The 27,533-nt window shown below is 35.4% G+C and overlaps 1 protein-coding gene across 2 annotated transcripts in view; it reads left to right on the top strand.

The window, feature by feature from the left end:
• ube3d (ubiquitin protein ligase E3D) overlaps positions 1-27,533 on the top strand; it is a 72,365-nt gene that overhangs the window by 6,361 nt on the left and 38,471 nt on the right. The window contains exons 3-10 of one of the 2 annotated variants that reach the window (XM_087805362.1): positions 972-1,062; positions 2,045-2,264; positions 4,402-4,474; positions 4,609-4,687; positions 5,762-5,870; positions 9,007-9,155; positions 15,659-15,797; positions 27,083-27,142. In XM_087805362.1, the coding sequence (XP_087661488.1) occupies positions 972-1,062; positions 2,045-2,264; positions 4,402-4,474; positions 4,609-4,687; positions 5,762-5,870; positions 9,007-9,155; positions 15,659-15,797; positions 27,083-27,103 (881 nt within the window). In that variant the 3' untranslated portion in view covers positions 27,104-27,142. Of the gene's footprint in view, positions 1-971; positions 1,063-2,044; positions 2,265-4,401; positions 4,475-4,608; positions 4,688-5,761; positions 5,871-9,006; positions 9,156-15,658; positions 15,798-27,082; positions 27,277-27,533 lie in introns of those variants that run through there. The other variant, XM_087805361.1, reaches the window with a different exon arrangement.

Here is a 27,533-nt window from a genome sequence, read left to right as displayed (position 1 = left end):
CATGTGGTCTGTAAATTCTGCAACACCAGAGTCAAGTACTCGACAATATTACAAATATATTCTTGCTTTATAGTATCTTCACTGGCTTCCAGTTTCTTTCAGGATCAACTTTAAAATTCTGGTTCTTACTTTCAGAGCTATTCATGGTCAGGCTCCTCCTTACATCACTGATCTGATCCAGCCTTACACCCCAGCTCGGTCTCTGAGGTCTGTGGATCAGAATCTACTTATGGTTCCACGCACACGGCTCAGGACCAGAGGAGAGAAATCTTTTCAGGCTGTTGCTCCTAAGCTTTGGAACAATCTTCCTCTCTCTTTGCGCTTGATGGAGTCTACTGACTCCTTTAAGAAACATCTTAAGACGTTTCTATTTGTTCAGGCTTTTCCTTGAATTTCTCGAACTCCTGTGTTGTTCTCGGTGTTGTCTTGATCTTTGAAGTATGTACTGTTTTGAGTATTGTTTTGATTGTTAAAGCGCTTTGTGACCCTGGTCTCGAAAAGCGCTATATAAATAAATATTACTTACTTACTTACTTACAATATATCCTGTGTACCGTGATACGTATCGTATTGCTAGGTTCCTGCCATTACATAGTCCTAGTTTTAATTCACCAATAAGCATCATGCTTAATGCTTCAACTGAATTTTAATGTATTTATTTATTAGAGCATATATTAAAGCCTGTCGTTTAAACACGTATTTTCGTTTTTTCTATTCTTTTGAGGGCACATTCTACTACTAGACCTGAATTCCATATTTTTATCATCCATTGACAATGTTCTTTCTACTTAATGTTCAAAAATTGAAGCAACAACCTCCGACAACTATTGAAAAATCAACTTTGTCAGATTGATTTCTTGCCTCTCAGCTAAGTGACCTTCTCTGTGTTCTATCGATTCCCTCTAATACAATGTGAGAGGCTCATGCTTTTTTTCCTCTTTTTTTCTTTTTTTGCCTTTGGCCCTCCACAGAGGCGTCGGAGAGTGTGATGCAGATGCTCCGGGCCAAAGAGACTTATTGCTTCCACTGCCAAAACTGCTTGACCAGGCTGACGGAGGACAGGTGAGTCGACGCCGTGTGGTTACTTTATTGACAACAGGAAGATGAATCTGCGAGAGGAAAATAATAATGATGGATGGAGCCGGACCTCAGTCGTCAGTTGTCAGCCTTTGTTTGGATTTATATAGTTTATCGTGACATAAAGGTTTGGCTAGCAATTTTTTTTTTTTTTTAAGTCTGCCATTATATTCGTGACCTAGCGTTGCAGCAGCTGAGCGCGGCTATTGTTCTTATCGCCGACGGTGTGTAGTTTTCTCCGGTCAGCAATCAGACGGCCGAAAATTGCAACAGCTGCATTTCCCCAGACTATTGTCCTCAGGCTGTGTTTCTCAGCATTGACCCACTAAAAGTTGACTTCTTTTCCACTTCCTACAAAGGAAATTGGAGGCATCTGGGACTGGGAAGCACAAAATCTAATTTTAACGACCTTTTGTCTAATTATAATTTGCACCTCAACATAAAGAGGAGGAACTGAATGGTTGCTCAGCAGGAAATGATTTTGCTGCTGACCTCAGCCCAAACTATAATAATAATGCGGAGCTTTATTTATGTACTACTAATGATAGTGATTTACACTACAATAAAACCCATTACAAAACCTTTGTGGCCTGCAGGATAATAATAAAGTTATAAAATATATGATAATAAAGAGCTTCAGGGGGATGAGGGAAAAAAAGTTGTGTAGCTTTTTATTGCCACTATCAGTAGTTATAACAACAAAAAAACACCTTGAAAGAATAAATATTTTTAAAATGAGGATAATATTGTTCGAGGGTATTTGCTCGGTAATTTCCTCTCTGCGCCGTTGGATCACATGCCTTCCCCCGGCTCTGTCAATATTTGTGTTCATATTAAAATAGGTTTGGTAAATCATTTTTAAATGTCTGTCAATATTGTGTTCTAGTAATATGTCCTAGCAAATTAAAGCCTGTTTATCGAAGAAGTCATAAAATGAAATCCATCTGTTTCAATGATTTCTCCTCAGATCTTTCAAGCGTGTTCTCCCTCTTCCCAATGGGAACTGGAACGCCCTCGTAGACGACTGGTGTTGTCATGCAGACCCCTTTGCCAAAAAGTTGTTGCCCAGACCGGAAGATTGCTTAACGGGCGACACGTTCGTCCTCTTACCGAGTGACGGCAGCTGTGACCAGACTCTGGTGCAGGAAGTTAGTCCTGCAGGATCGGCGGACAGTCAAGATCCAAAGGTTTGTTCATTCAAATGAGAGTTAAGGAAAACTTGCTTGAAGTGGTATTCAAGATAAGATGTTTATTTGTGATAAATTATTATTATTATTATTTAACAGTGGTTTTTGCAGCTGCGAGTTTCCCAGAAGAAATGAAAATGAATGATGTTCAATTTTTGGTTGTAAATAAACTTCTGTGGAGCCAGTAAGTCCTCCGCAGCTAAAGGAACATTATGATCCTTCCTCTCTTTTTTTGCCGAATTAGTAGAACTCAAAGCCAAAATATTTACATCATCTTTAACATCTTAAAGTCCCAGAGAAGAGTTTTTGGCTTTTCGCCCTATAATGCCCAGCCAAGAGCCGATTGGAAAAACAATTGGACACTCATTTTGTTATGTAAACGATGCGATAATTGTCACACCACAGAAGGGAACATGGTGAGAGGGCAGTGGGAGAGCTCTCTTCCTTGGTTGAGGCTCAATCTCCTGGTAAGCCGATTGTATCCTCTCATCCACAGTCATTGTTCCTTTACCAGTGCTGTCGTCTAGTAGCTGGAATTTTAATTGCAACACTAAAATAAACAAATGTTGTGGAGCTGCGAGTTTCCCAGAAGAAATGAGAACGAATGATGTTCATTTTTTGGTTGTAAATAAACTTCTGTGAAGTCCTCCGCAGCTAAAAGAACAATATGATCATTGCGTTGACTGAGGATGAGAGGATACCGTTTAAGATGATGTTTGGAAAAATTTCGTTTTAAAACAAATGAAAGCAGTTACGATTTCGTCAAAAGTCATGTGGTCTGTAAATTCTCCAAAACCAGAGTCAAGTTCTCGACAATACTACAAATATATACTTGTTCCTAAAGTATTGCAATTTATCGCAATATATATTGTATCGTTGCCTTGGTATTCTACTGCATATTGGATTGCCAGATAGTTTCCAAACGACACCACTTATAATAATTATAATTAATAAATTATTTTTAAAAAAAACATAAAAATGATACACTATTACAGTATACGTACAATCTAAGTAGTATAGTTTGGAACAATATCCCCAACATCGGCTGATATCTGGAACTGCAACTATTGGTATTATGATCATTTAAATTATACTTTTAAATTTGATATACCTTTAATTAAATAATTATAATGTATCTCTAATAAGCAATTCATTCCTTAGTTAAAAAAAGAGACAACATATGTAAAATTGATTTTGTGCCAATTACTGCCTATTGAAAGGTTTCAAAAACAAAAAACATAAAGTTTTAACTGGAAAATAAATTGTATTCACTAATTCTAAACCATATTGGCTTTAGAAACATGTCGACCTGATCCGTATTGTAGTTTTACTCTATGAGGGCCACTTAAACATTGTCAAAGAGCCACAAATGGTCCCAGGCTGCACTTTGCCAACATCTGAAATCAGTTCAATGAATAGAAACACATTAGTAATATTTTTCTGGATTAAGACTGGATTTGTCTTAAATTTGTTATCCCTTGTGTTGTCTTTGGGTCAAGGTGAACGACCTTCACCACTGCATAAGTATTTCTGGAAGCCAGGGAGGTCATTAAGAGTTAGGTAAATGTGTGATAATAAAACTTCAGGAATATATTTGTTATTTACGGACATGAAAATATACAATTAGGAAGCTTTTGCAAGGATTAAAAAAATAAATTACTACTTCAAAATCATAATTTTGTCAGACTAACATCTTCTCAAATGTGTTTTTTTTTCATTTTAATACAACGTGTTAATTATTTAAAAAATGTAAACACCATTTTGTTTCAATGAGTGAATGTTGAAATTCAATTGTCAACTGTAGATGAGGTTTACCAGGACAAAAACAAAAAAAATAAGCCTCTTTAAAAATGATGACGGCAATAACATTTATCTGTTATTTAGCTAATTTTCTCACAGATCATGTCTATGGAATATATACGAGTGAGGGATGGTTCTGTTTCACAGTTTATATCGTTTTCTCGCTCTTGGCTCGATTTGTGTTGTTTTATGATGAAGGGTAAGCAAAACAAAACACAGAGGAACAAATACCATCTGTTTATTTTACCCATTTTGTACTTTTGTGGTTTTAAAGAGCAGTTGATTTTTGTCTCAAAAAACTGATTTGTGTGTGTGTTGTGGGGATATGTTTGAGCAGAAACCCTGCAGACGTCTGGCATCCATCTCCTGCAAAAGCTGCTCTGCAGTCCTGGGAGAGGCAGTGGCTCCAGGTACAAACCAACACATACATCAAGAAGATTTCCGAGTTATTTGTGGTCCATTCCTCAAACTGAGCAACAGAAGAAATAAACTACTGGAAGTGAAAAAGCTTTTGCTGAGCGTTTTCTCTTTGTTTGTCTTCCAGGAACACTCAGGCTGTACTTCACGCAGGTTATAGTGGAGCCCGCGGTGGGAGACCCCAAAGCAGACGATTCGATTATCAGGCAGGTTTTGAATGAGTCAACTTATTAGTGACACAAGGGAGCGTTTTACGGATGAAAATGTACGAGTGGATGTAGAGAAGATGAAGCCGTTCTGGTTTAGTCATCACGAGTGGATGTTGTTCACTCTCGGCTACGACTGAACATCAACAGCGAAACACAGCTTTGATCACATGATTTGATTTGAGTATAAAACTGTAGTTTGAAAGGATTCTTACTGCAATATATAAGAATATTGAATGATTGAAACTAGGACTTTTATTGAATTCAACCATTTGTATATTGAAAGGTTGAATTTACTCTTTTAAAATAAATAAAATAAAATAATAATTTCTAAGTCAATGAATTTATTTATAAATAGTTTGATATTTTTATTCCAATAATTCATGAATACATTCTCAAAATTAAATATTTTTTTATTCGTAGCCTTTAAAAGCGCTTCTACCTTGTCATGTGATTGTCTGTGTGTCACATGATTGGCTGAAAGTTCGATGAAGTTCGGTGTCACCTTTATACAAACATTTTTATATTGAATTTAAAAATCGACGTATTAAAAAGATATTGAAAGTCGAAATCTTATTTTTGAATTATTTGAATAAGAATATAAAACTATATGTGAAGAGATTTTTATTTTCAAATATTTCCTTCCTTCCTTTTTTTAACTATTGTGGAAAAAAAAAAATTCAACTTTTCAATTTAGAAATTATTTAATTTGATTATTTAATAAAACAAAACTTAACCAATAATTAATTGAATGTGTTAACAAATGAATGAATTATAAAAAGTAAAATGTTCTTATGGTACTTGTATACTATTATTTACTTCTTTTACAAGAATATTTGGATGACAATTTATTATTACATGAGAATTTATATTAAATCTTCTTGTGAAATTAAATTTAAAGTATTTGAATTTTGTTTTAGAGTTGAATCAAATGTTGTAGAATATTCTATCTGGTCATTAACGTATCAAATAAAGTACTTGTTTTTTTAATTTATGATAAATGCTTTGAATTGTATTCATGTATTTATTTATCGAAACCGTCTATTTTAATTGAGCGACATCTCTTGTTGTCAGATCCGAGTTCCTGGAGCGAACCGTCGCAGTGAGGCTGCTGGAGCTGTCCAACTCTTTGAGCACCTTCCATTTCACGGTCCAGACTCCTGACGGAAAAACCTTCCTACTGGTGAGAGCTGGCACAAACACTCGTGAAAAATTTGGGGTAAAAATAGTCCTCTTCTAGAAGCACGATGGAGGTCACGGCTGGTCGTTCAATCAGATGGATACTTTACAATCATGTCTAAGCTGATTGCTTTAACTGTGGGGTTTAAAAATAAATGTTTGTCTATCTCTGGATCCTGTATATATCTTATGTGTTCAATTTTCAGGAATAAGCTTTTCATTAACTCCCTGAAGAAGAATCTATTACAGTAGCTGCTGATCTTAAAAATATATTCTTACTATTATTGTATAGTAAATGACTTCAGCTACAGCAAAAATATATATTTTAACAATATTTTTGAATAATTATAACTATATAATTGTTGAGTACTTTATTGTTCATTTTTTATTGAGCATATTCTACAAGGAATTCCTCATTGGGGTTGCAAAAATATAACTTTTGCATTAATGCAAAGCAAACTACAGAAGCTATAATCAGCTAATTCAACACAATAATAACAAGAATTGAAGTGATCTCGTCTGAATGTTCCTCTCGTTTTGGCTGAATAAGTATAACTCGAAGCCAAAAATATTTACATCATCTTTAAACAAGATGTCCCCCAGAAGAGCCATTTGGCTTTTCGCCCTATAATGCCCAGCCAAGAGCCGATTGGCTTAAAAAAACAAAAACTATGGACACTCATTTTGTTATGTTAACGATTCGATAATTGTCACACCACAGGAGGGAACATGGTGAGAGGGAGGGCAGTAGGGGAGCTCTCTTTTATGGTTGAGGATCAATCTACTGCTAAGCCTATTGTATCCTCTCATCCACGGTCATTGTGCCTTTTCCAGTGATTGCTATCATCTATTGGCTGGAAGCTTAATTGCAACACTAAAATAAACAAACGTTGTGACGTTGTGAATATTTACATCTTAATTGTAAAAAAAAAGAAGATCAAATTATTTAATTTGACAGACATTTTATTGAAATATAAACCAATAAGATAAGTATTTTCACAAAAAAAGCTTAAAAAATGTATGTTAGGAGATGGGGGGGATCAAAACGGTACAGTGCTGTTGAATATTAATACACTTTTTCTGGATTTCTTTTTTTCCTGACACTCCCTTAAGATAAATTTATCAGAAACACTTTTTAAATATAACTAGTTTTTTTATTTGAGGGTGGAGACAAGTTCAAAATGTTCATGTTAAATCTTCCCTTCTGTGAATAAATGAGCCAAATAGAAAGCGAGTTTGTCATTTTAAGCAGCGACATGAGGTATTGAGACACTTTGTTTTTTTCAACCGATGCTCCCCCTGGCATCGTGTTGTGCTGCGAGGCAAATAAAATGTGCAGATGAAGTGTATACCGTGAGTATGATCCCCTCCGCTTGATAGTCGGAGCCAGAAAGAGCTGCCTCAGGTCTATTTTTAGGCTCTTTCCCGGCGATAATTGAGAGACTCCTCCAGAAAGTTGTCAGTAGTGTCATCTCAGCGCACAGGAAGCCACACAGGGGGCAGCATCCGTCTGCGCTGAGTCATGACGTACAACTTTTCTCATTTCAAACTAAAACGGAGCAGCAATCACAGCAGGTTTGGGGAAAGTTCAGAGGCGCTAAAGAGCAACTACTAAACCTTATAAACTTACATTAAGTTTAAAAAAACACACACAATAAACGCAGTTTTAGTGTATCTGCCAATCAAATGAGGTCTGAATCGGCGGATCTGTTGTGTGGAGTCCCTCAAGGTTCTGTTCTGGGTCCTTCTAGACTGTTGCTCCTAAGCTTTGGAACGATCTTCCGCTCTCTCTGTGTTTAATGATCTACTGACTCCTTCAAGAAACATCTTAAGACATTTTTATTTGTGCTTTTGTCGTTTGTCTCGTCGTTGACCTTTTAGGAATATATTTTATTGGGTATTGTTTTGATTGTTTAAGCGCTTTGTGACCCTGGTCTAGAAAAGTGCTCTAAAAATATTACTTACTTACGTACTTACTTTCTTATTTTCTTACTAGATAAAGACTAACCCTGTGTGTTTTTTTTGTGCTATCTGAAAAGTCAACAATTTCAGTTTAACATGTGGATTGACTATTGCTTTTTAATTATTTTATGTTTTTGCCTAGTTTCAATACAAACTTGCACTAAAATGCTTTATTCAGAATACTTTTACAGGCTGCTTGCGCAGGTTTAAATTGAAGTCGTACTTTTGAAGAACTTTTTCCAGTTGAAACGTCTTAACTTAAAAAAAAGTTTCTTTCATAGTCAGATTTCAGGGCACATTATCTTCTGCTACATGTTCAATAGTGAGTTGATCATTCATCAGTAATTGAAGTTGGATGAATATTTGCAACTTATTTATTTATATATTTTTGTTATACAGGTGATGAGTAAACTGGAAGCACATGTGTGAAAACCATAAGATCTTATATTTCTTCTTTCCATCAGACAGTGGTGAAATTGTAGTTGACACAGTAGAAAGTTCCCAGTAGAAACACAAATGGAAAAAGCAACAATAAACACAATAAAACACAGCTATTTTAATGTGACAATTAACTATATAGTAGTACAGCATTACGACACAACAAATACAACATTAAACAGAAGTATATTAAACAGTAGAAAATTATAAACGGTATATGTTTTTCATTATATAAGTCCAGATGTAATTGTGATGAGATCCATGTTTTTTATACGGCTGACTGTACTCTATGTTTATTGTAAACAACTCAGGATATTTATTTATTAAGGTTTATTGTGTTGTTTTGATGCATTATGAAATTATAATAAAAACAGATAATTAAAATAAGTTATTTCAATTTATTCTCAAAGTAAATGTATATAGAAATATCTAATTAAATTATTAATGCACTTCTGTGATTTACATTTGTTTGAAAATGTTTCTGATGGTCAAACTGAATGAATTAGTAATGATATCGTATTTCATGAATGGATCGATCATGCATTTATTCAAAATATTTATTTTGCCATCAGTATAAAATCTACTTCTAAGAGCACGTTGATGCTTATGCACCATGAGGTGCACCATCTAGATCCATCTTCCATTGAGGGAAAGTGCAACAAACGGCCTCCAAGTTTGAATGTAAACACGTTGCGATGCTGGAGGATCATGTCTTCACTCGTCTTCTGCTCCTCCTACAGCTCTGGATGTTGAACAGCGACTCCATCACAGCTTCAGTACCAGAGGAGTCTCTCTGCTCCCCGGAGCTTCAACACCAATCTTCCCAAACAGCCAGAGTCCTGAAGCTGCTCTACATCCCCTGCTCCGAGGCCGACGTCCAGCAGCGAGAGTAAGTGAGGACGTTTGCATGCCCTCCTCCTCATCTTCTAGCTCCTCCCCCCCTCTTGTTTTTCTCTTCTTTTATCTTCTTTTATCTCTCGTATATCAGTGCCATCCAAATATTGAATGGGTTAATTGAACATTATAATGTTTCAACTAAGGCTGCATGATATATCGAAAAAATAATATCGATATTGCGATTATTGTATAAGTAGTATTTCTTAAAGGCGCACTTCGACCAATCAGTGTCACGTTCTCTAATGTTGTCAATTTGTACTTCTATGTCTCGTTGTTGTTTACGTCTCCGTCTGTTTGTGAACTGTGCGGCGCAGCTCGCTAGGCTGGGTTGCTATGGCGACACGTCTTGCGGGCACGGTGACTTTCAGTACATTTTTAGGTGAAAGAAAAAAATATCGCATTTATATCGATATCGCATTTTAAGACACCATTATCGAATATTGCATTTTATGTTGGAATTTTTTTTCAAAATATTTATATTTTTAACATTTAGCGTTTCATATTCCAATTATTGAAAAAAAAAAAATTCTGAATTCAATTTATTTAATTTTTATCCTTTCAAGGTAAGGTAAGGTAAGGTAAAACTTTATTGATCCCTCAGGAGGTCTCCTTCGGGAAATTGTTTTTTTCCAATAGCCAGCAATTTTTCATAAACAATAAAAAATAATACATAAAAAATAAAATAAGAAGAAGAACATAAAGAGAAAGAACAAGATGATACAATCTAAGTCTAAAGATAAAGAACATAGGTCAAAGAAAAACAACAAAGACAAAGGATACAAAGACTAACATAGAACAGAACATCCAGATACTCTCACTTTTTTTTTATCCTTTTATATGCTCCATATAACAATGGTAGCTATTATACCTCTTATACCACTATGTCTAGATTTAATTTAAAAGTCTGCCAATTTAAAAATATTGAATTTAAAAGAAAATATGATATAATTATTCGAATACGATTTAATAAACTAAACTAAATTTTGAAAATAATCAAATTTTCTAGAATTAAATCAAAATACTTTTTATTTAAATATTTAGAAATTAATTTAGAAATATTTAGAAGAAAGCAAATGCTTAAAAATATTGCAATTCAAATATTCTTAATGTTTAATTCAACCATTGCATATTCTGATAATACTGATATACTTCTATATGGGCGTGTCATCTTAGACAACACTACAAAAGTACTGAGCAACATGATAAAGACTTTCAGCTGGTCATGGTCGCACTATTATACCAACGTTTTTACGTTGAATTTAAAAGGCTAGAAATATAGAATTTAGTAAAATAATATTTGGATTTTTGGAATTATAGTGTTTAAAGTCTATCTGTGAAAATGTTTTTGAATTTTTAAATTGAACAACATATCCCAACATTACAATATAGACATATTGTGATTCCATTAGTCAATAAAGACAAATTCAACCTTTCAATTTAGAAATTATTAAATTAAATGTATGTAAAAAAGAAAAAATTGCATGAAAAAAAATAAAATCAAAGTTTTAACATTTGAAATGTTAAATTGAACAATTCAATATTCTGATGAAGTGATACACGTGTGTGTTTATGCTACTAAAGTTGTACGTAGATGTGTTGCATGTGGTGCTCGTGTTCTCGTGCAGTGCCCCCCTGCTGTATCAGCCTTCAGCCCTCATTATTTCAACCTACCAGCATGCCTTGCTTTCTCACTCTTCTCCACTGTAAACGGGGGAGAAGAGAAGAAAAAAAAAAACAAGCGCTAGGTTTGTTGTTTGTGTAGTTTTTGACATGCATTGAGGCTGACTGACGGCGAAGGCTTATTAGGAATCCCAACTCCAATCATTCAAAGGACTAATTGTGCAATTAAATTGAGGGATGAACAGAATGAGCCGAGATGAATATCTTCGCATTAACGAGTCTTGACAGCAACATTCCACGTCAGCACTTTTCGAAAGCAGCCTCGGATTTGCATGGAGCTCAGAGGTTTACATGCGTGTGTCATCACATGGACACATCTGCTGATGTAAAGCTTTAATATCTGTTTCCCTCTGCAGAAATACTGCACTGATAAAGTGGATTTTTGGTGAAAGCCCTCAATCGATCTTTTTTTTTTTATTTACCTCCAGGTGCTTATCTGATTCCAATCTGTTCTTCCTAAGAAGAAAAGCTGTGAAGTTCTTGCTGTGATCTTCATCCAACTGGAATATGTCCATAACAATTGACTGGTCTCTAAAAGCTGCCAGGATAACCTCAATAGCCTTTACAAAAGCAAATGTGTTCTTTTTTTTTAATCGATGAAAGATGAAAGAGAAACCATTCGGCTGTTCATAATTCAAAATCTTTTTTTATGATGTGGAAACATTTTATCTATATTAGGGGGTCGCTTGAGGGCTGCTTTTACGTACAGTAAATCATCCTGGAATGACAAGATAGATCAATAGTACAGTTTAAAATACAACACACAGGCTGATAAATGGTATAAACAATAAAGAGACACAGAGGAGAATATCAGCGCCATCAGAATATTGAATTAAACATTTCAAATGTTCAAACTTGGAATATTTTTTATTTAATTATTTTCCAGCATTTAAATATATTTTTTAAATTAAACTATTAATTATGAGTATATTCAATTATTTTTTTTGTAATGGTTTAAAGTGGGGTTGACTCAGAGAAACTTCCATATAAAACATTTTGATTTGGAAACAATGTCTTTTTTAATTATTGGAATTGGAATATCCAACTCTATGTTTAAAAAATGTGTTAAATGCATGTTTTTTATTTTTTTTTTTTTTTATTAAAAACGCTATAATAAATGCTTTATTATTATGTTGATTGTTTGGGGCTTTTTTCCATTTAATAATGGAAAATTGTATCATCGACATTCTTTCTATTTAAAATAAGTTTTTCTTTTATTCGTTTCTTTTTCAAATTATTTACACATATCTATATATGTATGTATATATATATATATTTATCTTTATATGTATATAAATAGATATATCTATCTATCTATCTATATATAGATATATATAGATATAAATATATATAAAATTAGAGATATTATTCCAGAAAGACCAAATGTTTCAGGGACACAAAAAATATGTTCGTCACCATTACAATTTTAACGCCTTAAATTACAATAAGAAATATATTTATTCATAAGCTTAATTTAAGCTTTCCAGTAAATGTTGGATCATCTACTGCGTTGGTTTCTACGCTCACCACGATGTCATCACAATACTCTGTGAAAGACATGTTTAACACACTTCTTCATCCACCTGGATAGAGAATGTCTTGAGTGGAGTTTTGAGTCCTGGTTTAAGGATTTGATCCCCTTCATAAAACCCTGTTAATATCCTCTTAAAGGTTTAATTACGCATGAATTCCGTCTTATCGGTTTGACCTTATAAACATCAGCTTGTTTTTCAAAGAGACCGTCTTTTGGCGCATTTCTTCATCCGCCTCTGTAGACTCCCATTCATCCTTCATCACTCACCTCTGGCATTTTTAAATTAAATGTCATGCCCGGGAAGTTAAATTCCCTGGATGATGGCTTTCCTGTGCAGAATACAGTGGGGACACAGTTGACTGTGATGCGTGTGTGTTAAAAGTGCCAATAATTGGCTGCAGGATCACTGAGCCGGTGCCTAAGTGGATTATACTTGTCACTGAAGGGAGAGCTTTGACTTTGAGTTGAGCCAAACTCTCTGTGTCGTCAGGTGCTAATATGAATGCTGATTGAAAAAGCTCGAGTTTAAAGGAATTCCCCGTTTTTTTAAACGACTTCTGTCAACTTGACGTTTTTTTCAAGTGACAGCTTCAGCATTGGTTACAGGATTTGAGTTGAGATTTCTTAAAAAAAAAGTTTGTGATCACTCACTCAAGTAGGAAGCCCGTCTCGCCGATGGGACATCAATCCGTCTTCCTTCAATCAGACTGATTTCCTGTCTGAACTGTGTTTATTCCGTCTATTGCACATTCTCAACTGAAGAAGTCCGTTGAGGGAAGTCATGAATATATTCAGCAGATGATCATGGAAGTAAGTAAATAAGAAATATTTATAGAGCGCTTTTCTAGACCAGGATCACAAAGCGCTTAAATGATTAAAACAATAGCCAATAAAATAAATACTTAAAATGTCAAGACACCACCGAGACAAACACAGTCCCAGAAAAATCAGGGAAAAGCACAAATAAGTATGTCTTAAGATGTTTCTTGAAGGAGTCAGTAGATCATCAAACACAGAGGGAGATACAGATCGTTCGAAAGCTTAGGAGCAACAGTCTGGAAGGATTTCTCTCCTCTGGTCCGGAAGCGTGTTCAGGAACTAAAATCTATCCTGAAAGAAACTGGCAGCCAGTGAAGAGATTTAAGGACCGGAGAAATGTGAGTTCTTCTACTAGAGCAGGTCAGAATTCTTGCTGCAGAGTTTTGTATCAACTGCAGGCGAGACAGATCCTTCTAGTCTAGACACAAAAATAAACTGTTACAATAGTCTAAGACACAAACGCATGGATTTCAAGCTCCAGATCATGCCATGACAACATTTTCCTAAATTTAGAGATTTTTCTCAGTTGAAGGAAACAGTTTCTGGTCAGTTTTCTGCAGTGTTGAACTAGAGACATCAGAATATTAAATGGTATAATTTAACATTTCAAATGTTGATTCTTGGTTGTTGTTTTTAAGCATTTACTTATTATTTTTTAATCATTAAATAAAATAATGTTAATATAGAAAAATTGAATTTGTCTTCGTTAAATAACTTAACTTAATTTTTTTTTTAAATAAATCAAAAGTTGATTTTGATTTTATTTATTTATTATTCAATTATAATTATTTGCAAAAATGTTGTTATGTAACCATCTTTAGGTCGCATGATTGTCCTTAAAGTTTCAAATTTTCAAATATAGAATTTATTTTTATTATTTACGTTTATTTTGAATGATTGTCAAGCTCTATGTGTAAAAATAAAGTGTTCATATTTAATTGTTTTTTTAATCAACATTTCAATACAGAAATGACTGAATTACACTATTTTTAGCTTCATTAAAAAATGTACGGTTCAATATTCTGATGGCACTAATATAGATGATAGATAAACTTTATTGATGCTTTAGTAACTGAACAAAAAAGGCAAAAGCTCGCAGGTACAATAGACCAGAATGAGTTTTCTACCTCAGCTAGATTAGATCAGATGGAAGCGTAACCATCTGGGAGAGGCTTGAAATGGAGCTGATGAGGTCTTCAATACATGTCCCGCCTGTAGGAGAACAAATGGGGGCGACTCAGTACACCCTAGACTTTTTAAGTGTCTCAGCTGGCCTGGTAACACCTTGAGTTCCCCCGGTGAAGAACTGGATGGATGTACCGGGGATAGGAAAGTCTGGGTCTCCTTCCTGAATTTGCTGCCCCCTGCCCCCTCAAGATAATGGGAGGAAGACACCAAAGAAAAGATCAATCTTACTCAGCTTTTGCAATATCGGGAGAGAAAAGTGTTTTTACCAAACTGAACTCAGAAGCTAGCATTTCAGAAATTATTCAGAGAATATGTTTTATCATTTTATTATTTTTCTTTCTCTTTTGCAGTAAGGCTTCCACAATACATTTACAAATGCATTTTTCCTTTGATTTCTTTTCTATTTTTCTTCAACTTTTAGTGAAAATCTGATGATAATAAATTAAGGATTTTGAATCATTTTCTTTTTACTTATTAACCTGAAAAGGTTGTGTTATGAAGTGCATAGTTGAAATGAATCTAATACCATATTCAAACGTATCTAGTATAATATTATTATTTATTAATAATGATTATTGCAAGGGAATAGCAAAATAAGGTTTCATTTGTTTTGAAACCGAAATATGTTCAAACAGTCGACTGTATCCTCTCGTCCTCAGTTATGGCAGTTATCGTGGGATCTCACTGTCTAAATGGAGTTTAATTTCAACACAAAAATGAACAAACTCTGTGAATATCCGTGATTTTGAATATGGATACAGTATCGTGACAAAAATTATGGAATTATTTAAGTTTAAGCAATATTTTTGTGTCCTAAATACATACAGTATTACAGTACATATACAGTATATATATTTTTCTAAACCTGATAATTGATCATGACTCTAATACCATATTCAAACTAATCTAGTAGAGTATTCTTACTTATTAATAATAACGATTGCAAGTAAATAGCAAAATAAGGAAAAGTCTATTAAGTTATTATCTTGTTTCTTTCTTTGCTTTTCTTTGGAGCGTTTTCTTGTTTCCAGTGGAGTTCAGGAAAAATGGATCCTGCAAAATAAAGGATCAAATTGTCGTGAAGAGAGATTACGGGCCAAATACTCGGCCTCTGACAGTATCTTCTCGTCCGATAACGATAAAAAAGTGCATAAGTTGCAACTTTTTGTTCCCCTGCGATTCATTAAAAGTTTCCAGCTCATTCACAGCATCATCGGGACATGTACCGCCGCGGCAGTCGCTATAAATCACTCCTGCTCTTTGTGTGTCTGCAGCATTGTAGGCAGCTGGGAGGACAAAGCTATCGGACATCCTGTGGTGCTGCTACCCAAGGTGTGCGAGGAGCTGCAGCAAGTGATGGACGACAGCAACAACACACTTCCAGCATCTATGCGCTGCATGCGGTCTTACAAGGTGAGACATGTCATGGGTTCCATGTGCTGGATTGTAAAGCGTCTCACCTTATTCTTGAACTGGATCAAAAACGAAAGTTTTCCCGCCTTTTCCCCACATATTTCTTTTTACAGATAATTATTCTTGCATCAAAATCAGTCAGTGATGTCCCATATTTTTTTAACTGCAACAATACAATATATAGTGATACTGAAGTAACAAGGGTGTATTTCTAGTATTGTCGAGTACTTGACTCGGGTGTTGCAGAATTTACAGACCACATGACGAAGTCGTAAATGCTTTCATTTGTTTTGAAACCAAAATATGTCCAAACATCAGCTTTAAACGCTGCTTGAGTCGACTGTATCCTCTCGTCCTCAGTCATCTTTGGGATCTCGCAGGACGTTATTGCTACTTTAGCTGCGGAGGACGTAATGACTGCTGCCATCTACAGGCCACAAGTTTAATTGAAACACAAAAGTGCACACCGTAAACATTTGAATGTTAAAATGTAATTGTTTATTTTTAATTGTTTTCAATACGAAATTGAATTATTTTATTTTAAACGCACTGTTAACCATAAGTAACTCTCCTTCAGAATTACATATGATTGAAATAAAAATTTATACAGTGCTGTCGATTATATAGTATTGTGAAAAAATACAAATAATGTCGTAATGATATTTTCAAAAAGAATGTAAATCAATCGGTTTATCTTTATATTTACTAAAGATAAGTGTATTTTTTAAGATGCCTGAAATTAGACAAAGACCAAAAACAAGAGGACGATCATTATTCAATTAAATCTAGTATATTTTTAAATTGTATTTAATAATAACAAACTCAATGATGAATAAAATAAAGAATGGTAAAAGCGTGATCGCTGCAGCTCAATACTCATCATCGTGAGCAGCTGAGCATGATCTGTTATCGCCAACAGCGTTCACTTACTCTTTGATATCAACCTTTTAGCCATCGCTGTTCTCTACACCTCAACCCTTTTAATGCCAGGTATTAATTTCATGATTCAGAGCTTTCAAGTTTCTACGTTTGCTCGAGGGAACGAGTGATTTTTTACTTTTGTCAGCCTTATTTCAAGCTCCTTTTCACCTGTGATTTCTGTAAATGTGTACATTTAGCACAAGTTGTCAAGGAAATCCCTCTCACTAGAAAACAGGAGGCGGAAACATTGCTGACAACTGTTCTTTGTGGCTTTTACGAACACGATGGGGTAATTATGTCGAGCGGCTCACAAAGGCTCGCCTTCCTCCTCACGTCTATTTCCACCCACTTTACTTTTCTATCGGTAGGATGTTTGTGTTTTCACCCAGTTGCTGCTTAATCCTGAGAGAACTATAACCTATTTCATGATATTTCTAGAATATATTTGATGCCCAAAATCTAAAATGTTTGTAGGGAATATATCTATATTCATTTTACATGTATTTTTATTTCCTTAAAACATAAACAATATGAAATTAAACAATTAAATTAAACAGAATTATCTGTTTTGTAAAATTCTTTGCTTGTGTTGATCAATTCTGCCTTCATACAAGCTATTAAAAATGAATGGATTTGAAAATATAAAGGGAAAAACGGCACGATAACAAGACATCAGTTTGACAGCCGACATCCTCCTAATGCTGCCACGGTTGAGTCACGACTGCAAATGCCAACAAAAGCCATTCTTATTATAAAATATGAATTTAGAATATCTTCTCTTCGTCTTGTTACATCCACTGGTCTGCCACCTTCGATAAGATTTATGAAGGTTAATAATGTTTCTTAAAATTGATCTGTCACTGTTTTGTTTTTTCCTCTCGCTTGTACGTTCACAGCCTTCAGTGAGGGCAGTGATCTGTTCGCGTCGCGCTTTCGTTGGTCTCATCCTTAATGCACTTTTAAGTGACTAAGTTGTTTGAGGTTTCTCACTCTATTAAGCTCTTCAAATCAAGCAGAGAAATTTCACCGGAGTGCCTCGAGGAAAATGTGTGGCATCAACAAAGGAGAAGGGAATTGAACTCATGACCTACTGATTGCAAGTCGATTTAGCACATTTGTGCTCCGAGGCCGACCCACATGTATGAGCAGACCGACGGCCATAGCTGTTTATCACACGTGCTGTGTCTCAAATCGCATACTACTCTTAGTATGCTAGAAGTTAGTATGTTTAGTGTACGTACTATCTAGTACGCAAATTCTCCACAGATAGTTTGTCTCAAATCAAACTCTGCTGCTACACACTAACAGGAAATGACGCGACAGCTTCTTCTTCTACTTCTATTTAACGATGTTTCAAGCAGCTGTTTGAACGCTATCGACACCTGCTGGCAGCACGTTTTGCAAGTTTGGAAAAATAAATAAAGAAAAAATATGAGAATCTAAATAATCACAAGATATTTAAGCTGGTATCAGCAGCGAATACGTGTTTATCCTTCTACTGCTGCGGAAAATGCACCTGTAAGTATATGAATATATATGCATTTATATATGACGTAACTTCCGTTTAAAACGTCACTAAGATGGCGGCTGTTTAGGGTGTTTAGTGTCCATCGAACCATGCTCAGTTTTGTCGGCGTGTTAGTACGCCAATTTAGTGTGCATGGCGCACTAAATTTCGCATACTAAGAATTGAGACGCACTAACGCACTAAAAATACTTTACTTTTAGTACGCTAGTATGCAATTTGAGACACAGCAACGGTCAAGGGGGAAAAGGTGTATGTATATAAATATATTTCATTTATTTTGAGAAATATTGGTATGAAAAGATATTTAGATATAAAAACTGAAATTAAACTTGACACGGTATAAATACATCCTTGAGCTAAAATACTAACTCAAAAAAAGATACAAATATAGCTATCAAACAATTTTATTACTAGTACAGCTCTACATGTAACTTGTTAAAGATCTTGGTAATTTTTTATTTCTTTTGGGGTTTTTTTCCTCTCTGTTATTTATTTGGTAATGTTTTTAATTTAAAAAAAAGAATAATATACAATTAGATTAAAACTAAATACTTTTATTTATTCTTTTTTGTTTGTTTGTTCTTTCTTTTCGCTTCACGGCCCCTTAGAACAGTCACAATGTACTGAATAATATGGGCCCTGAGGAAATTTATTTTCCCACCCCTGCTCTACTATTTTAAAGAATATGTGCAAAAACTTTCCGGTCAAATGCATCTTTTCAATTCACCATTTTTATATTAATATTTTAATTTTGAATATTATTAAAAAAATGAAATACAAACGGAGACAATCGTTATATACAAAATCGTTCTGTATCGTAAATCCGTGGCCCTCAGGAAATCAGAATCAAATTGAAACCGTGAGATGGTACAAGTTCCCACCTTTACTATCTTATATATATATATAAATGCATACAGAGAGACATTTTTACCAACTTTTACCACCCATTAAAAATGTGTTTTCTATGATCCGATCTTTTGATATGAATGTTGAAGATTGTGTCTCTTTCTGTGTGTAGAACCATGTCAACAAACATGTCAGACAAACATTGTGATATTGATGTTAATGCATTATATTTTTACCTAAAAAAAAAAAATTGCACATGTAGCCGCACACAGGAGCGAGTACTGTAGGGGTAGTCCTGGGGTTTAGAGAAGGAAAACGAAAAATATACTAGACTTGCATCGGTTTCCCACAAAACTGAGCGACATCAGAGAGGAGCCGCCGGCGTGTCGCGATATCACCAAATCAATAATAAATCCCACCGCCTTGTACACGCACACATAACAGTTTATAAATGACCTGACGCTAACAACTTAACATACGGAGAAGACGGACAGGTTTACACTTGTTTGAAGTTCCGCGATTTTATAAAAAACGCCGAAAAAACAACTGAGACAAGATGTAAAGTACTAACAATATGTTGCTTTAGCAAAGGGGGTTGAAAGAGACGAGTGACTGGATCACTAGTGTTTGAGTACCGCTCATAAGTTAGTCTTACTTCCTGATAATATATATATAATATATACTGAGCTAAGTCAGCACGCCAGCAAGACGCGTCGCCATAGCAACCGAGCCAACAAGCTGCGACGCAAAGCTGACAGACAGACGGAGACGTAAACGACAACGAGACATAGAAGTACAAATTGACATCTTTACAGAACGTGACAGAGATTTGGTCAAAGTGTGCATTTAGGAAATGCTTGATTTGTACAATAAAAAATTATATTAATTATCGCACACGTTTTTGGAATGCATATCGCACGTGCCAAAATCGCGATATCCATATTTTTTCGATATATCGTGCAGCCCTAGTTCAAACGAATCATATTTAAGTGACGTATCATGCTTCCTGTCACTACTTTAATGTAATCCTAGATACTTACTTTTCCTTCTTGCGCACATCGAAGCCGTTCCAGGGGGAGGGTGGAGCAGTGGGGGGTGATGAATATACACACTCAAACACTTCCTCCATTGTACTAGTATAGTGTTACCAGTGATGCTCATGTAAGTGGCTGTTTATGCTCTTTCCGATATGAGAGATGCACTTAAACTCTCTTAATGTCACAATCTTGTATTGATCTTCACATATGCCACTGCGCTGGAAGACGTTTTTCTACAGAGACCCACGCTTTTTTAGTGGAAGAGGTGTCAAAACGTTGCGTGGAAAGTGAAGCAGTAATTGCATATTCAGATCCACAATAAGTGTCGGTGTTGACCGAAGATGAAAGCTCGCACAACAAACACACAAGCGTTTATTGAGCTCCGTGCAGAACGCCGACTGTCGTCCTGGGTGTCTCTGTGTTTTGCCGCTCAGTTTAATGGAGTTTGAAGAATCACCAGCTTTCAGTGTTACTGTCACTTTATAGTCAAGAGAACACCCGCCCAGCCCTTCTTGTTTCACTTCACCTCACCCTCTCATTAATCTTCTCCTCAGTCCCGCGGCGACGACATGTCACTTCAACTAACGCCGACTCACTCGCTGAACACTTTACATGGAAACTTCACGAGGCCATTACAAAAGTGGTAGTTTGCCCAAAATTCAAATTTAACTCATTTTCCACTCACAAAGGGTTGAGATTATTTTCAGAATAATCTGTTCTTTTTAGAGTTATGAACAAAACTGTATGTCTATGCTAATGTGGTAACTGGTGCCCAGTTGTCTTCATCTTCGTCCAAAAAGACACTTAAAAACACCTAAATACCCTCATACTGTTCGTCTGTAACGTCCTTCTTGGATTGAAGCCTCGACATTAGAAATAGTTCAGAAAAAAATTAAATAGATCTCTTTATTTTAGGCTCGTTTTTAGCGGAAGATCCAAGGACATCAGCCGATGATCAGCGTAAATCTTTAAGACACGTGTGTTTCAATGAGTATACAATTGTAGCTGGAACTGTGAGACTGTGAGTTTCTGTTAAAACAAACTTCAAAAATAAAGACTAACTAAGAGGTATTTTGGAACAATTCCTCATCTTGAGGCTTCACTACAAACGGTACCTTACAGACGAGCCAGACAGACAAAGTATTTGGATGTTTTTAAGTGTCTTTTGGGACGAAGATAAAGACGAAGACAACTGAGCTCCAGTCGCTACATTAAAATGAACATACATTTTTGTCTATAACTCTAAACCAGAAACGGATTAATCTGAATATAATCCCAACCCTTAGCCGACGATGAGGGTGAGTCGAAAATGATTTACCCGAGTTATTAGCCTTTTACAATGTATGAATCAGCATTGTAGAGCTAAAATAAACAGTTTGGTTATTGAAATTCAAAGAACCATCCCTCACAAAGACATATATATATATATATATATATATATATGGTCAGCAGGTTTGAAACATTCTTGCTTTGATCCAATTTTGTTTTAGTTTTTTCCCCAAAATTTGAATACTTAGGAATAGAAGTTTTTTTTCCTACATAATTTCTTCTTCTGGATTCCCAAGAGCTTTAGAAATGTTGTAAATGATGAATAAATGACGCAACATAAAGCTACCATGTTCCTGGAATTCTTTCAACGATTTTATTTGGAATTCTGTGATTCAACAGCCTCTCGCTATTGCAGTCTTGCTGAATCGATTTGGAAACCATATCGTTGAACCATTATCCATTTGACAATACCTTTGTTTAAAAGCCTGTTAGGCCTCCATCGTACCGTGAACATGACATCATCGAGCATATTCAGAAGAGACTGAACAACCTTAAGCCTCTTTCATTGTGGTTTTGGAACGATTGTATTGAGATGCATATGGTCTAAGTTGAATGTCTCCCAAGCTTTTTTTTCATATCTTCAGCTGCCAAGTGTCGCCGTATGTCCAGTCGATGGTTTTTTAAAAACCTGCTGCTGATTCCAGAGGAGAAATATTTTAAATAAAATGTATTTCTTCTGAAGAGCATGAAGAAAAGGAACAAAGTTCAATAAAAAGAAAGTGCAGGATGACACAATCTAAAGATAAAGAATGTAGATCAAAGAAAAAAGAATAGAAAAATTTACATAGAATCATCTTTTCACTTCACTCCTGCCCCCAAACTCGGAATTAAACAATCTAATAGCACGAGGAACGAACGAGTCCCTGAGTCTATTAGTGTTGCATCATGGGAGGAGCATTCATGTTCTATCTGCTTCTCTTCTCACTGATGACAGTGTTCAGAGGAATATGTCATCTTGCTTAATGGACAGTAGCTTCTCCAATGATCTCCTCCCTGCAACTGTCAAGTTGCTTTACATAAAAACTAACAGTCAGTCATTGAAAAAATAACACAATATATTTAAAAAAAACAGAACAATGGTAAAACAACATGCATACCATTTACAAATGTAAACCACATATTCAAATATTGAGGTAAAACACAGTAAAAGACTAATAGAAAGTAAAAACCCATTGATATTTCTAGTTAAGAGTGTAAGCATCACATACAACTTACAACAACATACAACAAACTTTTGTTATTTTGTTATAAATGTTTTCTTTTTAAAGAGATTTAAACTCGCAGATAGAGCCTCAGAAAAGGTCTGGTGGACCCAGAGAAGATTGCGTTCAAATCTACTTTTTTTCTTTACTTCCACAGTAAAGAAACTGCTTTAATTATTTATCCCTTATCGGCCATTTTGACTCTCCCCTTACTTAAGACCCATGAGCAGAACTGAAAGAATATATCAAGTTCGTCTAGTCTGGTTTTTTTTTTCTCTCACCCTTAAAACAAAGGCGTGAGAAAATATTCGATGCTTAGTCCATCTTAAATGTAATAATAATAATTATACCAAATTTATAGAACTTTTGAAAACATTCATCTTTCATTAGATTGTAAAATAAAAACAAACGGCTACTTTAAATTTTAACTTTTGCAAACTATGTGAGATCCTGGCTCTAGAAAGTGTACCGAAGCGATCTGTGTGTCTAATGTATTCATGATACCAAAGTAGCCGACTATCTAGTGTGGCCTGTGCTTGGATGAGATGGAAATTACACTCTGGGCTGAGCTCCAAGCATTATGAGCGACCATCAGCTGGCTAATGGGCTCTCAGGGGGGAGCCTGACATTATAGCCTCGGTAGCACGAGACGTCGGTGACCAAAGCCAAGGGGGTCGTAGCTCGGTTTTCAACAGGCATTCAGGACTGAAAATGGCAGCTTACCGTTGTGACACCGAAGTGAGGCTTCACTGACGGTCTTGTTCTTTGTCTACCGGGCGTCACAGGGGTCCTCTTCATGTTTTGACAATGCTTCACTCCAGTGCTTCTTATTCTAACAATGTTTGTCCTTCATTTCCCCTTTTTTCCTCCCACATCTCCTGTCCCTCCGATAAAATCATTTCTACTCCTGATGAATACCTTTGCATGTTCAACTCTGACTTCTCTGTGTTTGTTTCAAAGCTACTTTCTTCTTTAAACCAGGGGTGTCCAAGCTTTTTACATGAGGGGCCACATTTGATCATGTGAAAACAAGCAGGGGTCAAGAGTAAACATTTGTAACAATTTAAAATATGTATTTATCAGGGGTGTTAGAAAATATTATATATTTTGCGTTTTTATTTTTATTTTTTTATTATTATTTTTATTTTTGTTTTTAAATTTACATATTTTTTTTCACAATATTTTATTCGACAGCAACAAACTGTTTTTGTTTTATTATCTTTAAATATAATTTTTTTAAATTTACGATTAACATTCAAATATTCACATCGTTTGTTCATTTTTGTGCTACAATTAGATTTGTGGCCGCTAGATGGCAGCATTCAATAGTCCTCTGCAGCTAAAGGAACAAAGAAAAATCCTGTGAGACTGATAACATATTTTGGTTTCAAAACAAATCTGTAAAGTCTGCAAAGTCAAGTACTCGGACAATACTAAGTAAGTAAGTAAGTAATATTTATTTATATAGCGCTTTTCGAGCTACAAATATATCTTTGTTCCTTCAGTATCACAATACATCTCAATATATTGTATTGTTGACCTTGTACCTTGATACATATCGGATTATTGTCAATACACACAATTTCAATGGCTTCATCTAAGAAGGGCACTTAAAACTGTCCAGAAACTGTTTCCTTCAACTGAGAAAAATCTCCAAACTTAGGAAAATGTTGTCGGAACATGATCTGGATCTTATAATCCATGCGTTTGTTTCTTCTCGTCTGGACTATTGTAACAGTTTGTTTTCATGTCTTAACAAGAAGGATGTGTCTCGCCTGCAGTTGATTCAGAACTCTGCAGCGAGAATTCTAACTCGCTCTAGTAGAAGAACTCACATTTCTCCGATCCTTAAAACTCTTCAATGGCTTCCAGTTTCTTTCAGGATCAACTTTAATATTCTGGTTCTTACTTTCAGATCTATTCATGGTCAGGCTCCTCCTTACATCACTGATCTGATCCAGCCTTACACCCCAGCTCGGGCTCTGAGGTCTGTGGATCAGAATCTACTGATGGTTCCTGAACACGCTTCAGGACCAGAGGAGAGAAATCCTTCCAGACTGTTGCTCCTAAGCTTTGGAACGATCTTCCTCTCTCTTTGCGCTTGATGATCTACTGACTCCTTTAAGAAACATCTTAAGACGTTTCTATTTGTTCAGGCTTTTCCTTGATTTTCTGGAACTCCTGTGTTGTTCTCAGTATCATCTTGATCTTAAAATATATACTTTTTTGAGTATTGTTTTGATTGTTAAAGCGCTTTGTGACCCTGGTCTGGAAAAGCGCTATATAAATAAATATTACTTACTTACTTACTTAAAACACACCTCAGAAAACGTTAAGTTATACACGCATGTTCAACTGTCTTCCTTCTGGCGACGAGGAGTGGAAAAGCTGCTAATACCAATAATCTCCAACTGATGTTTCGCTCGCACATGGTTCTCAGGGATGTATTTTCCTCGCTGGAGTTTCATTAAGATCAAAGACACGTACGTCAGCGAGCGCCCCGTGTTCTGGGCGGACCTGCTGTCAGTGTCTCCCCTTCCTTCTCGCTGCCGACAGGTTGTGGGACTTAAAATTTTAAATCTGTTTTTTCCTAGTAGGGATTTAGAAAATGTTACAAATATACTCCAACCTGGGATTCATTGACACGTGTACACACTCTGACGTCACCACTGGAATAGTACTCGCTTCCCGCTTCTGTGCCGCCACAACTTAATCTATCTTGATTATCTTTTCACAAACAAATCTTTGCTATCTTTGGAAGTCACTGTATAAGTGTAGACCTTGTTCCCTTTCTTATCTAAAACACTTCTTAATCGGTCAACAAATTAACTTTACCCAGTTTGACACGTGGGATTTATAGATATTTTTTTAGTCGTCTATTATAGTTCATCTTCCCTGTGTTATTATTATGTTATTGAAATGAAGCCAAGTAATGATAATTATCTGTTTTTGTCTCTAAATAAAGTCAAAATTCCATTAATTGTTTTTTAATGCAAAACATCTTGATTGTGTGGCATAATTTAAAATGTATATTTTTTCAAAAATTCTATAATCTAGAATATGGAAGTATATCTGTGCCAACTGAAATATTGAGTGGTTGAAATAATATTTACATTTTTTTGTATAATTTAATTTAATTTAATTCATTTTTTAATATTGAAAGGTTAAATGTGCTTTTGTTCAGTAATTCAAGCTTTCAGTATATAAATTGTTGAATAACAGGGTTTTTATCGAATCATTTTATTGAATAATTTATATATCAAGTAATTGATTTTTTATTTATTCAATAATTGAAAGAAAAATTTAGTTTTTTTCTAAATTAATGGGTTTTTTTTAACACATAGGGTTTGATATTCATATTCAATTATTTAACAAATACATTTTTATCGGAGTCACAATCTTTTATTCCCAGTGTTCTTTATCCATAGCCTCTTAAATTTAATTTACATCTGTGTAATACTGCTATCAAAATATCTCTGTGAAAGTACATCAGTGGCATACAAACATTTATTTTATTAAATATAATTATTAAATGTATAAAAGTAATTGATTTCAATAATTACTATATTGAAAAATTGCATTTTTTTTCCTGTATACTTTAATAATAAAGAATTTTATGAAATCATTTTCTTTTTGAATAATTTTATTAAAAATACATTTTCTAAATATATGTATTTTTTAATCCCTACCCTTTTAAATTCAAAATGATATGTTGATATCGATAATAGTGCCGTCAAACAACACTGAATTTATAAGGCTATGGTTGAAATGTAAATATTGAATTTAGAAAAACTGTTTTTAAAATTATTAATATAGAAATGATTGAATTGAATCATTAAAAAATAGGTTTAAAATGTTAAATTCCATGATTCAATATTCTGATGACACTGATATATCTTCATATATTAACTACCAGATGTACTGAGTGGATTCGAGAAACCTTTTCTAACCAACCTGGCGATGAACCACAGCTGCAGACCATGTTTGGTGATCTCCAGGTGTCGACCGCTGCCAACATTTCAAGTCATAACGTCTCGTACTTTCGCACACATTTCCAGATGAACAGCTGCCGCTCACAAAACCCACCACTCCTCCTGCGATTCACTCCAGAATTGACTCCAACAATTCTTCTCCTCATGGCTACGTGACGTTTTGTTATCATTGCTATGAATTACCGGTGAGTGCTGAGCAGGCGTTGGCGCGCTGAGGACGAGGCCTTGAGTGTGAGGCAGATGCCCTCATCCATCATCGCGGCGCCGAACCCTCGGTGGAGTCTCATCTGCCGTCTGCAGCTTTTAAAACCAGCAGATGGAAGGATGGAGCTGCTTCTTCTCCTCTGTTTTTGGACGTCTCTTAATAACGGGTTTTTTTTACGTGGCTGAGAAGTTTAACCGTTGCGATGTTGCCCTTGTGTGTCTTCAGGTGGCGTACCTCAGGCTGTGATGCCCGGCGACACCCCGGAGAGAGCGCTCACTCTGACGGGTAAGAAGAAAGAGTTGTAATTACCAGCCCGAGAAGAGCCTCTTGTTCCGACACGTGCAACACAGTCCGTGTAATTACACATTCCTCCACTGACTCCTGTGTCTGATGACGATTAAAAAAAACTCTCTTTCGTATCTGTTGTTTCCTTCTCAAACAAGGTTGCCATGTGACACGTGGTTGATGAGAGCGTATGATAGCTGGGGGGCTCGTCCTCCTCCTCCTCCTCTTCCATGTAATTACAACATGTGGAGCGCTCTGATTTTCCCGGTGATGGATGTTATTTACACAACACTCGCTGTATCTTTAGGATCTGGTCGGAGGAGATATGTGGTTAAACCCGGCGACCAGAACCCGCACACACACTCCTGGCTCTAATGTAGCCGGTTTGTGA

This window comes from Callionymus lyra, chromosome 13 (assembly GCF_982586985.1).
Source record: "Callionymus lyra chromosome 13, fCalLyr1.hap1.1, whole genome shotgun sequence".
Lineage (NCBI taxonomy): Eukaryota > Metazoa > Chordata > Actinopteri > Syngnathiformes > Callionymidae > Callionymus > Callionymus lyra.
Note: the sequence above shows the minus strand (reverse complement) of the source record. Positions and strands in the feature narration are given on the sequence as shown.